Source organism: Dendrobium catenatum, unplaced genomic scaffold, assembly GCF_001605985.2.
Source record: "Dendrobium catenatum unplaced genomic scaffold, ASM160598v2 fragScaff_scaffold_1056, whole genome shotgun sequence".
Classification (NCBI taxonomy): domain Eukaryota; kingdom Viridiplantae; phylum Streptophyta; class Magnoliopsida; order Asparagales; family Orchidaceae; genus Dendrobium; species Dendrobium catenatum.
This window is the reverse complement of record NW_021319518.1, coordinates 3,419,039-3,434,956: the sequence shown is the minus strand read 5'-3', so window position 1 is coordinate 3,434,956 and position 15,918 is coordinate 3,419,039. Positions and strand designations below refer to the sequence as shown.

At 35.6% G+C, this 15,918-nt stretch overlaps 1 protein-coding gene across 2 annotated transcripts; it reads left to right on the top strand.

The window, feature by feature from the left end:
• The first annotated feature begins 397 nt into the window (after positions 1–397).
• Positions 398–2,905, top strand: LOC110108819 (F-box/kelch-repeat protein At1g74510). Of its 2 annotated transcripts, none has more exons than XM_020839630.2 (2): positions 398–646; positions 1,229–2,905. In XM_020839630.2, exon 2 carries the CDS (start codon positions 1,319–1,321, stop codon positions 2,576–2,578), a length of 1,260 nt encoding a protein of 419 aa, XP_020695289.1. In that variant the 5' UTR covers positions 398–646; positions 1,229–1,318; the 3' UTR covers positions 2,579–2,905. The 2 variants fall into 2 exon arrangements, with proteins under 2 accessions (XP_020695289.1, XP_020695290.1); XM_020839631.2 differs by lacking the exon at positions 398–646 and adding an exon at positions 664–873.
• The last annotated feature ends 13,013 nt before the right edge of the window (positions 2,906–15,918 follow it).

The following is a 15,918-nucleotide window of genomic DNA, read 5'->3' as shown; positions in this document are numbered from 1 at the left end:
TCTTTATTCTGTTATGTGAGATTTTCTACATGAATTTTTTTCTTCATTTGTATGCTATTTAGAGTCAAATTTTTATCTAAATATAATAAAAATTTTACTTTTACTATTTTCATCATTTAAGAATTTTCATAATTATTATTAAATTTAAAGGGAACTTTTTTGCACTTAAGAAAATCTGAAAATGCAAAAGCAAAATGAAAAAGTAAAAAACATTATAAAATTTATTAGATAAATAAAATAAAATAAAAATTATTGCGAATGCACATGAAGGTGGGACCCATTGTGAAATGTGCTTGGAATAAAAAATATAGTTATTTTTCGGTTCAGAGTAAAATAAAACGAAAATTGGACTCAGCAAAGAAAAATAATTGATTATTTATTTATATTTGTATTTTTTTAATTTTCTTGGGGGGGAAGGTGGAAGGATAAATGGGAGACAAAGGCCCAAGTCCGCCGCAGAGCTCCAGATCTTAACATCCACTGTGAATAGCAGGTTCACGAGGACGAATCGACGAAGTTAGCTTGGATAGAGAGAGCGTGAGAGAGAGAGGCGATAGTGGAAAGCGCGCGCGCTCGCGCTAGAGCGAGAGAGAGAGATTATAGAAAGAGTTGAAGATTTTGGCGTTCAATCAGTAATCTGCTACTTGTATGTCTATCTGTGTCGGCCTTGTTGATGAATACTTGATGGGTGTTAGGAAGCTATGAAAGATTTTTTTTTTCAGGTTAATTTTTGGCGATTCATCGAATTTTGGGAAACTGGTCATCTGTTATGATCGATCTTATTCAAGGAGATTAAGTGGACCTTCAGCGCTGGTAGATTCGCGCCGTTTTGGAGTAATCGCGAGATCTATTTAGTAAAATTTAAGCTTGAAGGTTGCTTCCCCTTGTTTTCTAGAATTTGTTTTAGCGTTCGATTTTTTCTCTTTGGGTTTTTTTTGGGTTCGATTGTTTGTGTGTAGTTCTTACGTTTGATCATTATGGCTTATAAGATCCCCCTTTTGGCTGTCCAAACCGTGATAGGTTGGGTCGGTGGTTTTTCTTGATATAGGATTTGATTCTCTGAGATTTATCCATTCCTTTTTGCTTGTAATTTTTGTGGATCCGTAAATTTTTTCTGGATTCGCTTCTTACAGCACAACGATCTTTTTTTTTTTCCTGCTCTGGATCCTTTTTGGATTCATTCATAATCCAATCTACATACTGAACAAGCTTTTCAATGTTTTTCCAGATAGGTCGAAGAGCGTATTTGGAGCAAAAGAACGGAGATTAGGATTGGATACGCAAATCTGAGTTTTCTCTTTGCCGGGTGTCCATAGGGATGCTGGAAGGCCATTCCTGGTTAATTTCGAGGGCCTTACCAAGCTCCTGTGAGCAAGAATCCAAGCTAGCATATATGACCAATCATCTTTTGGACAGAACCAGGAACAGAAAATCTCTTGATATTCTACCTGGAGATCCAGTTGAGGTTGTTAACAAGGATTGGGGAAGGCGGATCAAGACTGTAAAATTTTCTGATTCATCTAAATGTAATCCTGATTACCTTGATTCAAATAACCTCATCAGCCCAATTGGACGAGATAATTCAATTAGCTGCTTGATGCGGTGTTCTCGCTCTGATTATGGTGTCCTTGCCTCTCTTAACAGTGGTTTTCGCTCTCTGATCAGAAGTGGAGAACTCTATCGGCTTCGTCGACTGAATGCGATCACAGAGCATTGGATATACTTCTCATGTAACGTGAATGAGTGGGAATCCTATGATCCATATTGTGCCCGGTGGATTAGTTTACCCAGAATGACCCATAACGAGTGCTTTATGTGCACGGACAAAGAGTCCCTTGCTGTCGGTACCGATCTCCTTGTATTTGGGAAGGAAGAAATTGCCCACATTGTGCGGAGATATAGCATCCTTACAAACTCATGGTCGCATGGTGTTACAATGAAATCTCCTCGGTGCTTATTTGGATCTGCAAGCGTTGGAGAGAAGGCCATTGTTGCAGGTGGAATTGATGCCCATTGTACTCTATTAAGCTCCGCAGAGCTTTACAATTCTGAGACACAAACTTGGACAACTCTGCCAAGCATGAACTTACCAAGGAAGATGTGTTCAGGTGTATTTATGGATAAGAAGTTTTATGTTATTGGAGGAATGGCTAGTAATACCGAATTGCTTACTTGTGGAGAGGAGTTTGATCTTGAGAAAGGCACATGGAGGCTTATTCCTAATATGTCATTGGGCTTGAATGGAGCTCGTGGTGCACCTCCGCTTGTCGCGGTGGTTAACGATGAGCTTTATGCTGCACATTACTTGCATCAAGAAGTGAGGAAGTATGATAAGCAAAATAACATTTGGATCACCTTGGGGAGGCTTCCTAGGCCGGTGTCGAAGAATGGGTGGGGACTTGCATTCAGGGCATGTGGTGAACAACTTGTAGTCATATGTGGTCCAAGGACATTGGGTGGAGGGGTGATTGAGCTCCATTCATGGATTCCTAAGGAGGGGCAGCCACCAGTGTGGAATATGATTGCTAGAAAGCAATCCGGGAGCTTTGTTTATAATTGTGCTGTGATGGGTTGCTGATTTGTTGGGTGTTTTTAATGCAAATTACACATCTGTTCTATGGAGCGGAAAGCTGGCATATACAGGGCACCAAATACTGATTCTTGGCGATTGTTGATGCCTGGCTATTTGGAATTCCTGATTGTACTTGTGAACTCTTTTCCTCAGTGTAACTTCTGAACTTCATTGATTACTTTTGGAGTTTTTTTTATCATTCCTCACATTGAATTGGGGCTTAAAGAAACTAATCTTCTACCCCATTTTCTCTTAGGGTAGGTATTTTAGAGGTCTTGGGATCCTTTAGTTCAGTGCTGATCAATAATACAATGTGGTTTATCCTCTCTTTAACTATTTGCGTTTTTTTTTCAAAATAAGTATCCTTACCCTATTTATGTTGTTTTTCATCTTTAGGAAAAATCTAAGAGACCAATCCATGTACCTTGAATATTTTGCTGGTTGAGCAACTTTGGTGTGCATATGCCTTTTGTACTTTTTTTTTATGTATATATGTTTAATGTGCCTAGAGCCCTTTAGAGCTCACAAATTTGAGCCATTAAATTACTATCTTCAAAACCCACCTGGTATGCCTTTTTTTTTTTTCAATTTATATAAATTCAATATAGCTAATCTATACTTGTTAGTTTACTGTTTGGTCTTTTTCACTTTTATCTGTAGAATGTATTATCAAGTGCGCGTGTTCAGAGGCCCTTCTTTAGTATGGAATGTATTGATTTCGATTGTTCTTTAATCATCATGGAAGTTGCGGTTTGTATTTGCAAAGTAAATTTAGTACTGGTTTGTAAAATGCTTCGTTTGCTCAGCATTATAAATATTAAAAGTTTCTTGCCAGCAGGAAGCATTAGAATCTGATTCTAATTTTTTAAAACAAGAAAAAAGCTCAACAAATTTGTTAGAAAACAATCTCTTTTTTTCCTCTCCTTTTTTGTGGTGCATGTCAGGGCTAAGAGCATCTCCAACTGAGAATCCCATTTTTAACTCTAAAATGCTGTAGAACTTCAAAATATGACCGTTCATCTTCAATGGAACTCCATTTTGCTTTTTTCGCCATTTCTTTGCGAAGTTAATCATCTCTGTTCTGTTTCGTGCGCTTCCTGTGAATCTAAACAGAATGCGAATGTAATCATTTTTTTAATTATTATGGTTTGCTTGTTATTAATCTCTGACAGGGACTAATTGTACTGAAACTTAATAGTTATTAGAAATACATCTTCCCAAAAAATTAGAAATACATGAACGAGTTGCTTCCTTTGTTGTGCTTAATTTTTCTATGCTGTATATCAAATTTTGATTGTTATAAATTAAGTAAAGTTCCCCAAAAATCTGTAAAGCATCTGCTTTTTGAGTATGGTGGTGAGTTAAATGCCTTCTTCACTGTTTCCAAGCCTTGAACTGTTGGTTGACTGCTGCAGTGCCAGCTTGTTGACTGTTTAAGAGTGGCCAACTTCAGGAGTCTGCAGATAGCTTTTACTTGCCTTATCCCCTTTATTTCTCTCTTTTTGCCTTTTTATAGAAATTTGTTAAAGTAGAAATAATCTTTATTCTTTTCTCATATCTAAGGTACATTAGTACACAACTCTCCTTGGCCTATTGGTTGTGAGTTTAGGCTTCCAACTAAGAGGTTCAAGGTTCGAGTCATGTGTATGCGTTGTGTGTGTGAGTTTGCCTTAAATGGCCTAAATGTCCCAAAAAAAAATAAAGGTACATTAGTACATACACAAAGTTATAAGGTAGGATGATAACCAATAAAAAAAATTATAAAATATATGCATGAAATGAGTGGAGTCTTCAGAGTTTGTTTCATTTTGTGTAGTGCTAAGAACAGCAGATTACTTATGGAAACTGATGCGAGCTGCTATTTTATTCCTTCTAAAGGCATCTTCAATCGAAAATCTCATTTTCACTTCAAAATACAGTGAAATTAAAAAATGTTGTGATTCATCTCCAATCGAACTTCATTTTGTGGGCTTCTGCGAAGGTAACCGTCTTTCTCCTCTTTGACGCGTTTCTTTGGAAAATCCAGTTGAGACAGAAAAATCGCATAGGTGAACAGTGCAGCATTAATATTGATGTCACACTGTTCACCCACAAACAAATAACAGAAGATTTGATGTTCGGTTGGAGATAACCTAAACAGGCAGTTTTTTACAATAAAAAAATTTCAGAAAACAGACGTCCAATTGAAGATTGTTAGTGAAGAGGATCATTATTTGTTTCAAAGAAAAAGGTAACAAAATATTGTTGCAATTTCATGTAGAACAAGGATTATTAAAGATAGTTGAAATTGAAAAAAAATAGAAATAATAGAATTGGAGGGAAGGGTGATAATCAAGCCAGCGAGAGCACAAGGACTCGAGCAAACTAGCTTGTGCTTTTTTATTTATAATAGAAATATATAATTTTTTTTGGAATGATGAGCGTCGAGCGATATATTTTGCTAAGTATTTTGTTGGAATCAGTGACTTTAGAGATACAATTATCTCATTTATGCATGGGTCATAGGTACTTAAATCTATTTTATGTATTATTTTTATGTTTTTAATTATTACGGGAGTACTTTGGATGGTAATAGATAGAGGTGTCAATTCGGGTCAACAGGTCGGGTTCGGGTCGAACCCGAAATTGCACTGTTCGGGTCAACTTGAATCCGACCTGATTCGGGTCTGGGTTAACCCGACCCGATACGAATGACCCGAAGTTAATCTAAAATTGCTAGCTTTCGGGTAAAAAAATTGGGTCAATATTTGATTTTTGGGTCAAAATCAGGTCAATCTCGAGTTTTCGAGTCAAATAGGAGTCTTCGTGTCAATTTCGGGTTGCTGGGTCAACTTGAACCGATTTTTAAAACGGGTTGATTTGTTAAACCCGAACCGACCCTTTTCGGGTCCGGGTTGACCCTAACTCGAATTTTTCAGGATCGGGTTCGAGTCGTGTTTCGGGTTGTGTCAAAAATTGACACCCCTAGTAATAGATGGCTTCTCATTTCTTGATGATATTTACAAAACTCACAAGTATTTTGAACGATAATATTATGAGATTTCAGCACATAACGTAGTTTTGAGGCCCCAAAAAGGCAAAGCCAAACAAGTAAAGAATATCTTAAACAATTAAAGCTGGTTCATGTAAGCTCCAAGTAGTATTCATGATAGAATGGTCAAATAGATAGGAAATGGACTCCATGACAATATGCATTATAAATAAAGGGAAAGGGGGCATAAAATGAATTGAAAAAACCCCATATGTAGCCCATTAGTACATAAGGAGTAAAGACCATCCTCAATGCAAGCTTGTACCTAATCATTGATAATGGGGCAAACTTCATTTATCTCATCCTAGAGATTAAAACATCATTGAAGACTTTGTTATTATCAAGTTTAATGCAAAAACAATCCTCCTCTGATTTTTTATGGAATTCCTCTAATATTTGATCGGTAAAATGATATTATCTGTGTGAATTCTTTTTTGAAGAAAATCAACTTGGCTAAGGTGAATGATCATGGGCATAATCAATTTCAGCCTTGTAGCTTGAATATTTGTAAATGCTTTTGTAAAAAAGTATTGTAAAGAGAGATGAATATGAAATTAGAGTGCAACTAGTATGAAAGACCATTGGAATGAAAACTACTCTAGTAGCTTTGGCTTTCTTTGAAAGTTTTTACTACTATTGAAGTGCCTAACATCAGAGCATTTATGATTGTCAGTAACATCCCAAGGGTTAGAATAAAAGTCAAAGGTATAACCATTAGGATAAAATATAATCGATTTGGAGACATAGGACAAAAAGACCTAATTTCATTGTTATAAATGGGTGCAATAAGTCTAGCAATGATAATATGTGGGATGGTTTCGTCAAGTGGAGAAATGGAGGTTGCTCTTAATGTGTTATTGGAGGAGCTAAAGAATTGTTTGAAGTGGAAGATGGCGGCATGAAGAAATATTAAATTGTGCAATTAAGGGCTAATATAGGTAGTAATTTCTTCAATGTTGTTGTCATTCTTCCTTCATTAATATTTCTGTAGAGAAAGCATAGTAATCCATTTTTATTTCGATCTCTAAATAATCGATGAAGCCCTTAAGAAATATAAATCCACAAGAGATTCACTTAGATCTTTATTAGTGGTGTTGAGTAGGGGGGTTTTGGGGATCAAAGTTGAGAAATTGGATATCTATGATTTATCAATTTTAAATATCTTTAATGTGGTTTTTGAGGTAGTTTGCTCATCTTTGAGCTTTAATGAGAAGTCTTAGTTGTTTGAGTTTTTGGTGTAGAGAAAAGATAGGGTCACCTATACATGAGAGGACCAAGCTAGGTGGAGGACATCCTTATAGATAGGGAATTTTGTTTAATGATTTTTAAAATATATATATGTTTTTAGCAATTTAAGGAAGGTGGGTGCGTATGATGAGAGGGGGATGGCCAATTCATTTAAGGGTTTTTTTTTTTTTTTGGAACTTTTGAGTCAATTAATGACAAATTTATAGGCACATTACATATATGCAAGTTTCGAATATGATGCCTCTTGGTTTGTCACCATAGCTCTCAATCAACACATCAAGATGAGCTGTGAAGTAGAATAAGGGAAAGAGATCTAATCAAGCTTCATTAACCTAACCTTTTTCTAGTTTGATTTGAATTGGATTATCAATTTTAATATTAAATCAAATATTTGTAAATCTAATGTAGACTAAGGCTTCGTTTGAGATGATTTTCTTACTGCTTCTTAAAGCTTCTAGAACAAAAATTAAAATTTTCTACTAGAAAGCTGCTTAAAAAAGCAGTAAAAAAACCGTCCCAACCGAAGCTTAAATTTCACTTCTATAAATTTTCTTGTGAGAGTATATATATATATATATAGTTTTGAATGAAATTTTTTTAAGACTTATTTATTCCACCAATTGAGCAATAGTTAAGAGGTTGGAGGACTTTTTTTTTGTAATGATTTGAGCTTAAACACATAACTAATAAAATTGATCTTTATATATTTATAATGATTGCTTTTGGATCCCTCTATGCTGGGAGAAATTATTACGTGCGGAGTCCGGACTACAATGAAAATAAGCTACATCGCCAATACACAAGGTGTATTGGGTATTGGAGATGTGGTCACCTTTTATTGAAGTTTGGACGCTAGCTTCGTCCGAACTCTACATGACTACATGTAATAATTTCTCCTGTGTTGGGACCTTGCTTCTCACCTTAAAGTGTGTTTTAAAGATAAAAGTTTATTTTAATTTATTTTTCACATAATAAATACCATAGTTAAATTTAAAATTTTCAAATACTAATCCAAACAAATTAGTATATGCAATGCGACTTTTAACATAACACGAAAAATGATTCATGTAGCTGACCCCACGTAGTGGGACAAAGGCTTGATGTTGTTGTTATTGTATCTTCTCCCGATGTGATGCACTCTGTAACTTTTCTACTACTCTAAGAGTTATTTATTTTTAAAAATTAAATTTAAGAGGGTTTATATATGTAACATTCAGTATTTTATCATTTGAACATCCCACACCAAATTTCACTATTTACTAATATAACACCCTAATATGTCATTTTCGCACGTCAATACTTGCTCCGTAAGAGCTCCACCCAACCCACTGCTATTTGTCTGGGTGGTGAAGAGCAGGCTAGGCAAAGCCCAGGTCCCTGGTTCGAATCCCTTGGCAAGCAGTGAAATCCTTAAGTGTTGGCCCGTGTAAATTGGTGTGGATTGCATGCTAGGTCGACCGGGGTTTTCACTGGCCTAAGGACAGTGCTTCCTCGTCACAAAAAAAAAAAGCTGATTGGATCTTGCCACTGTCACTCATCAATGCCTCTATTAACATCAATAACCTGACAAAAAAAAAAAAAAAAATCCACCCTAGCTGATTGGATCTTGCCACTGTCACTCATCAATGCCTCTATTAACATCAATAACCTGACATAAATGTTTCTATGAATAATTTAGAATACCTAACCGAACCTTTACAAAATAATGAAAAAAAGTAAAAATTAACATATAACCGAGCTATTAGATTCATCTTCTTATTCTCTCCTTTTCTCTTTTATCTTATCTCTCAACCTTTCCTATCTCCCTTCCAACTATTACTATAACAAGAAAGCTAGTGAATCATTAGAGTTGGCATGGGTGAAGACCATCAAACCACTTTATATTATATTGTTTATCTCTCTTTATTTTATTTTTTCTTGGTCATTATCTATTGTCAGCACAAATAAATTAGCCCCAATGTATGAATAGTTATTTTACTGCCCTTTATTAATTTCTTGTCATAAAGTTTCCAGTTGACTCCTACTCTACCTCTAATAGCTATTGCTACACATGCTCTTGTGCATGAGACTCGCTGCCACATACAATTTGTACATGTGCAAACATTTGCCTTATCTCTACGCACATAACTCACTCTGTCATACATGCTCATACAATAATTTATACTGGCATTTATTCTCTTACAAGTAATTTTATCATGTTTCCCCCTATCATATGCCTATTCATCCTAATTTTCTCTTGCTCTATGACTATAACTTAATGGGATGATGAGAGATCATCATTTTTTATATTATTTAAATAATTGAGTGATCGATAAGTAAATAAAAATTTTTAAAAATAATATATATATATATATATATATATATATATATATATAATTGCTCCAATGTGAAAGTATTGGGGTTTTGTTTACAAGTAATCTTAGGATCAGGAAATAACAACTGGGCATAACTCAAGCAAGAACTTAACTATGCAAAATATACTTTGAGCTATTCTATGAAGCACTATACCTGCCTAGTAGCTCAATTAATGAGTGATGTACATAACATGAATGTCTATTAGAAGAATAGATGAGAGAAGCAAACATTTGTAGACATTTTATTGAATAAAGCCATATCTTTTCAGAGATGCAGTGGAGAAGTGCCATTAATTATGTTTCTATTTGAAGGAGAAACGGGGTGCTAGTGGCTTAGCCAATAGCAAGAGAATTTTTTTAAAAATTAAATTCTATGATCATATTGACAAAGTTCACTGATGTGTTAAGAGAGTAATTTGTTTTCCCCATTGGCTGGGCAACTAATGCAAGAGTTCTTTTTGAGGTTAGTGCAAGGAGAAAAAAATGATGCAAATTGAGGCTGGATTCTCAACTTTAGTAAGGTAGCTTTATAGATACTTAGCACTTTAGAGAAGAAGAGTCATAGATTTTTTAGAGAACTCAAGGAAAATTGATGGAATCAATTTGTTCCGTTAAAAATCAAGAATTTATAGAGTTGATGGAGATAATGATCTAGAAGCTATGCTGCATCGACACTCCTCCATAATAAGGTATGTAGTGTCGGACACGGACACGCCTGACATGACTAGAATATGTGTCAAAAAGTGCACAAGTGTGTCCAAATAAAATAATATTTTAAAAAAATCAAGCACACTTATCCTAATATTTCTTAATAATTTTTTTAAATATACTTTTCTAAATATTGAGTTAAAATTTTATTACCTAATAAAACATAAAATAATCGAATCAACCAGCCCTATTCCTATCTCGACCCTTGTTCGATCCCTGTTCAATTGCAATTGCACAGGCACAGCTTGAGTTCTTAATGATTTGAGTGAATGATCTGCAATCGGCGATGAGGAAGATTCCAAACAGCAACAAGTTCCTGCTCCATTCATGATCCTAATGTCAAATTGCTCCAACAACAGTAGATCGACGACTAGAAAGAGGTGCTTCAGCAACAATCTGTGCCGCAGGCCCACAAGTCCTTCATCTATACAATATCTATATCCATCCATGTCCATATCAATGCTCAGCGATCAATCAATGAAATCGATGAAATCGTACGATACAGTAAATCCATAAATCCGATCAAATCAATAAAGCAGTAAATCCATAAAGCAGTAAATCCGTATGTCAATATAGTAAACATGCATTCAATACAATAATACTGAACAAGTACAATCAACTGGCTATGTTGCTGTTGTAGAATCCATTTTGCTGTTGTAGATATCCATACGTTGGTTTCAATAAAAAGAGTCGTCACTCTATTGCCCGTCGGCCGCCCGTCGGCATATCTATAAGAACTCCTTATGACTCCCATCCATATATCCATAATCAATGTTTAAAGGAAAGCCCGTCGGCCCACCATCCTGTACAGGTCAATCAATCTCCAACCAACGTTCAACCAGGTTCCACTTGTGTTCCAGTATCAATAATCAATTCAATAGTCAATAATAAAGCAATCATATCAATATTCACATTCATATCAATTCAATCTATCAATCTCAGAAAAATCGGAAATCGTACGAAATTTCGGCAGCATAACGACAGTCTATCAAATTTACACAAAAATTCTACAAAATCACAATTCACCAAATTACAATAGAATGTTCACGACAATAATATAAGACTATTACTCTACTGAATCAATATCAATAAACATCCTGATATTTTTTTATTAGATCAAAATCGCGTAGGACCCAAAATAACCGGTGAAATCGTTCCAGAAAAGAATCAAATCGTGTAGAATATTCGTATCTATAACATATTAAAAGTTGTGTGGTGAAAGTTGTGTCAATACAAAACTGGGTCCATTTTTCGGTAATGAAAACACAAATCTGGGCACAAAACGACCAAAACTCAATATCTCTGAAAACAGAAATAGGATTCGGAGTCCTTACCACGAGATAAACACTTTTCCCAACAGCGGCGTCGGACGAAAAGCGCTCCGTGGCCTCCGAAAACGAGCTTTCTTCTCTTTTCCTTTCTCTTTCTCTCTCCTCAGATATTTTCATTTTATAAAATATCTTTTCTCTCTCCTCAAAACGAGCTGATTTGCTTATATCATCAGTCTGATCGTCCTGGCCGATCGCCACATCGTCCAGGACGATATGACCAATTTTCAATCGTCCAGGACGATTTTCCAGGATGATGCAGGACGATAATTAATTTGCCAAAAACCCTTGCTCTCGGGATTTTGCCAAGCACTGATCGTCCCAGGACGATCCAAAATCGGCCTGGACGATCCAGTCCAGAAATCATTCTAGAAAACACTCCAGAAATCAGCCGTTTTCAATGCACTGATCGGCCTGGACGATCTCAATATCGTCACTGCCTATCCTGGGAGGAAAATCCAATTCAGAGAGAAACAGTAAGGGAACGAGATCTCACAGCTTATGTCCTCTAACACATGCATGCAAGAGATGGGGAGGAGAGTGAGGAACTTGAGATAGGGCCATCAGTATTGGACATGACACGATTCAAACTTGACATGAGAATCCGAGTTTGGATCAACCCTTGGAACATTTTGGTTGTGTTTGAGCTAGGGTTAACTGATTAAAAAAAAACTAGTTTGATCGGGTCGGGTTTGTGTCAACTTGAAAATGATGACTTAGCTATTTAATTTTCTTCAATAAACTACTCATATTGAGTTGTAAATTTTTGTTCTTTTTACTGAGTTGTCATGTCTAAAATAGGTAATCGTGTTCATTTTGAGTTAGGTTGATACTAATCTATCTTGACTAAAATAGTTTTTGTGTCATGTCATGTCAGATTTGGTCAAGTTGAGTTTGGGTTGAGATTTTTTATTTATTTAATATATGAGTCGGGTTCGGGTTGATTGTGTTTATATTAAGTCATTTCAGGTACACCCAAACTTGAGTCGCAAACCCAAATTGACACGCCTGAGATGAAGTGAGGGGAATGAATGAATGGAGAGGGGTGAAAAAATGAATTGCTTTAGGGTTATTGATGGATATTCTTTATAGAAATCATTTTGACGAGGGTTATATTGGAGGATGTTTTCTCAGTAGAAATACGTTGGAAATAATAATTGTTGGCATATTATACGCCATTTAAAGTGGATTGCACATCATTTCAAGTATATTTCTTCGTCATAAATGAGCTTTTTTCTTGTAGTATTATAAGACGAAAGCTTTTCATATCTTATTACTTTGTCTTAATGTCTTTTGAAAATTTGGTTTAATTTATGTTTGCATTTGAAACTTATCGGATTTGATTGAATAAATTTAAAAGAGCATAATAAGTTGTCTTGATTATATATATTTTTTGGTTTGTATACAATGGACACATGGTTTGAGTTTTAAAATATTATAATATTCATTTATTTTTTTGTGAACATAATAAATTTGAAACCCGTAGAGATGGTTTAATCAAACACTAAGCTATCGGGGCAAGATAGAGCTTTCATACCTTTTATGCAGTCATAAAATAAAACTCCATCACATATGAGACTTTTTTAATATAGAAAAATTTTGTGACTATTTTAATTTTTGAAGTTGCATCGGTAATTTTACTAATTTGTGGTTGCTATCGCAAAACATTAAAGATTATATAAACTTCATAAACTAGTAAAGCAGGATTCCCTCAGGGTTCGGTAAATTTTTAAGAACTTCAATGAATTTTCAGATCTTCAAATCATGAAATTCCGCAAATTCATGATCTTTAAGATCATGACTAGACATATGGCTCAATTCATGTTTAATTTTAATTTAATTCAACTTAAAATCATTAAATTCTTTTCCTCGTGTATAATGATAAGTTTTGCTAATATGCACTGAGAGGCCAGAATGATAAGTTTTGCTAATATGCACGGAGAGGCCAGAGCCCCCAAAGTCAAAATTTTGGAGCCCAATAGTGGTGTGGAATCTGATTGTGTTAATCAATCGGGTTATTCTATTTATCTCGGACCTCAAAGATTGTCGTGTACACTAGGGGTGCAGGGTTCTGCATACCCGAGCTCCCTGACGCTGTATTCCCGAGCTCTCTGATGCTGTGTTCCCGATCACAAAAGCGCTGAAAGACAGAGAGAAAAGCACCACAACGGTCGAGATATGACACTGCAGCGGGTCAAGATAGAGATTGAGCTTCGCAGTGCTGAGTGTTTTAGCGCTGCAACATTATCAAATAGAGAGTGCGCGCCACAATGCCCCAAACTAGTGCCATAGTACTGCGAGATGGACTCAACGGTTATTTTTCTCTTTTTTCTCAAGGGTTGCGACCCTTGAGGGTTATAACTTACTTTCCTCTCAATTTTTATGGTGGATTTCTTGGTGTGGTTTGGCTCCGTGATTTTTTTCCTATTTTAGATTTTTTCATGTGGTGTCCTTTACTTTTCCACTGCTTTTACTTTCTTGCTTGTTTTGCATTGTGGTATTTACTCCTCATCTTACCCTACAAATAGTTTCGAGTTTCTGTAATCGACATGGAAGAGCTAATGATTATACATCTTCATTGGGAAGTGAAGAGCAAATTTTTTATTCATGAATTTGAGGCTACTTAACAGGTTTATCTAAATTAAATTTCTTTTCTTTGTATTGATACTCGAGGTGGATGAGAATTTTCTTTCTAGCATAATACTTGTAAACTTTTGGATGAATAAATTTAGTATGGAACTTTAGTAGGGATAAAGAAACTTTTGAATGAGCTCTCATTTTGTTCCACAACTATATGAAATTCTAAGAATTCTTCTCAACAAGAATTGTAGGATTACAAGAAAAATTATATTCTAAGAATTGTAGGATTACAAGAATTCTTCTCAAACTTAATAAATCTAGTTTTTAGAAAAATCATATTCTAAGAATTGTAGGATTACAAGAATTCTTCTCAAAACTTAATAAATCTTATTTTTATAGAAATATATGACTTAAATGTTGGATTACAAGAAAAATCCTTGAAATGAAGGTCAAATAAAGCAAAAGCCTTGGAATTTTAATCCAGTGTGCTAAAGGGATTATGAATTACAAATTCATAAATAGGTGCTTTAGAGCTATCAGAATGCAACAATTTTTTAGAAGTATTTTTTTCAAAAAAGAGTTTTTCCCAAGCGGAGGAAATGAAGGAAATCCCCATGCTAGAAGCTATTTGTGAATGAAGATAGGAAACTGATATTCCAAGGGGGGGGGGGGATCTTGTGGGGCCCAGGGGAATTAATATTCACTATTTTGAGGAGGAGAAATCATGAGAGAAATAATTAGGAAAGTTTATTTAAGGAAAGATGACTGATTTGAATTTAGATTTGGTAGGGAATTAGGAAATGTTTATTCAAGGAAAAAGGGCTAATTTGAATTCAGATTTGAGAGGGAATTAGGAAAGTTTCATTTAGAGAAAGAGGGTTGATTTGAATTCAAATTTTGGAGGGAATTAGGAAGGTTTTATTAAGGGAAAGATGACTGATTTGAATTCAGATTTGGGAGGTAAATATGATGGTTTATTTAAGGGTAATTAGGTTGTTTTATTTTTATTATGTAATTTATATTTGTTGTAGTTTTCTTAGGAGTTGCTCCTAGCGGTGTCTAGGGTTTGTGGGAGAGCTGATCTACCTCTTGAATAGTAGATCACTTGTATCTTTCTTGCTTATTAAAGAGATAACAAAAAATCATCCTATATCTTTGTATTCCAATAGTTTTCATCTATTTCTTTTGCTTTGTTTTTCGTCGAAGACGTATTAAATTGGTATTAGAGCACTTTTTTGGGACATGACAACAAAGAAGGTGGAGGCGTGGAAAATAAGATGGCACAAATCAAATATGGCGTGGAGTTCTTAACCATGGAAAGGAGGTTTTCATCTATAGAAAGAAGGCTTTCATTTATGGAAAATTGATTAGAAAGATTGGAGGAGATGATGAGGAAGCTCATGGAGATGTAATCCAAAACTCCACCGACGGTTCCAATGGCTAACCCTAACCAAGATTTGAACGGGATTCCTTTAGCCGAATCGAATGGAAAGGAGATTGGACGGGAGGAGTTCAACGAGGAGAGTTTCTTTCATCAAGAGCCACCTCCTGGGGCTCCCTTAAGGGGCAAAATAGGGTTTTCGGATGGGGGATAACAGGAAGGGAGTTTCGTGATGACGGTGGTGGGGTGTCCGACCATTATGGGAGATCTTTTGGGCAAGGGGAGTGGATGACTAGAGAAGGGAAAAAGCCGATCCATGTGGATCAGTTCATATGAGATAGGTGGAAGAAAGGTGAGATTCTCACCCTCGATACACCGAGGAAATATGGAGGGATCACGACAACTGCTACACTGGAGGAGGAAGAAGATATTGGGGCGGTGGCGATTCTAAGGTGAGAAAGTTGAAGATGGAAATGATTGATGACAAGGAAGAGGAGCAACTCAGAACTTTCAACAAACAAATTGAAGAGGATAAAAAATAATCATCTCAAGGAATAATCTTATTGAGCTGCCAATTCGTTCTCAGCACCATGGGTTTATTGTTTAGAAGGTACTTATCAGATGGAAGGATTTGCTAGAGTATGAAGACACATATGAGCCATATGAGATGATCAGGAGACCGTTCCATCTTCCACCTTGAGGACAAGGTGTTTTTT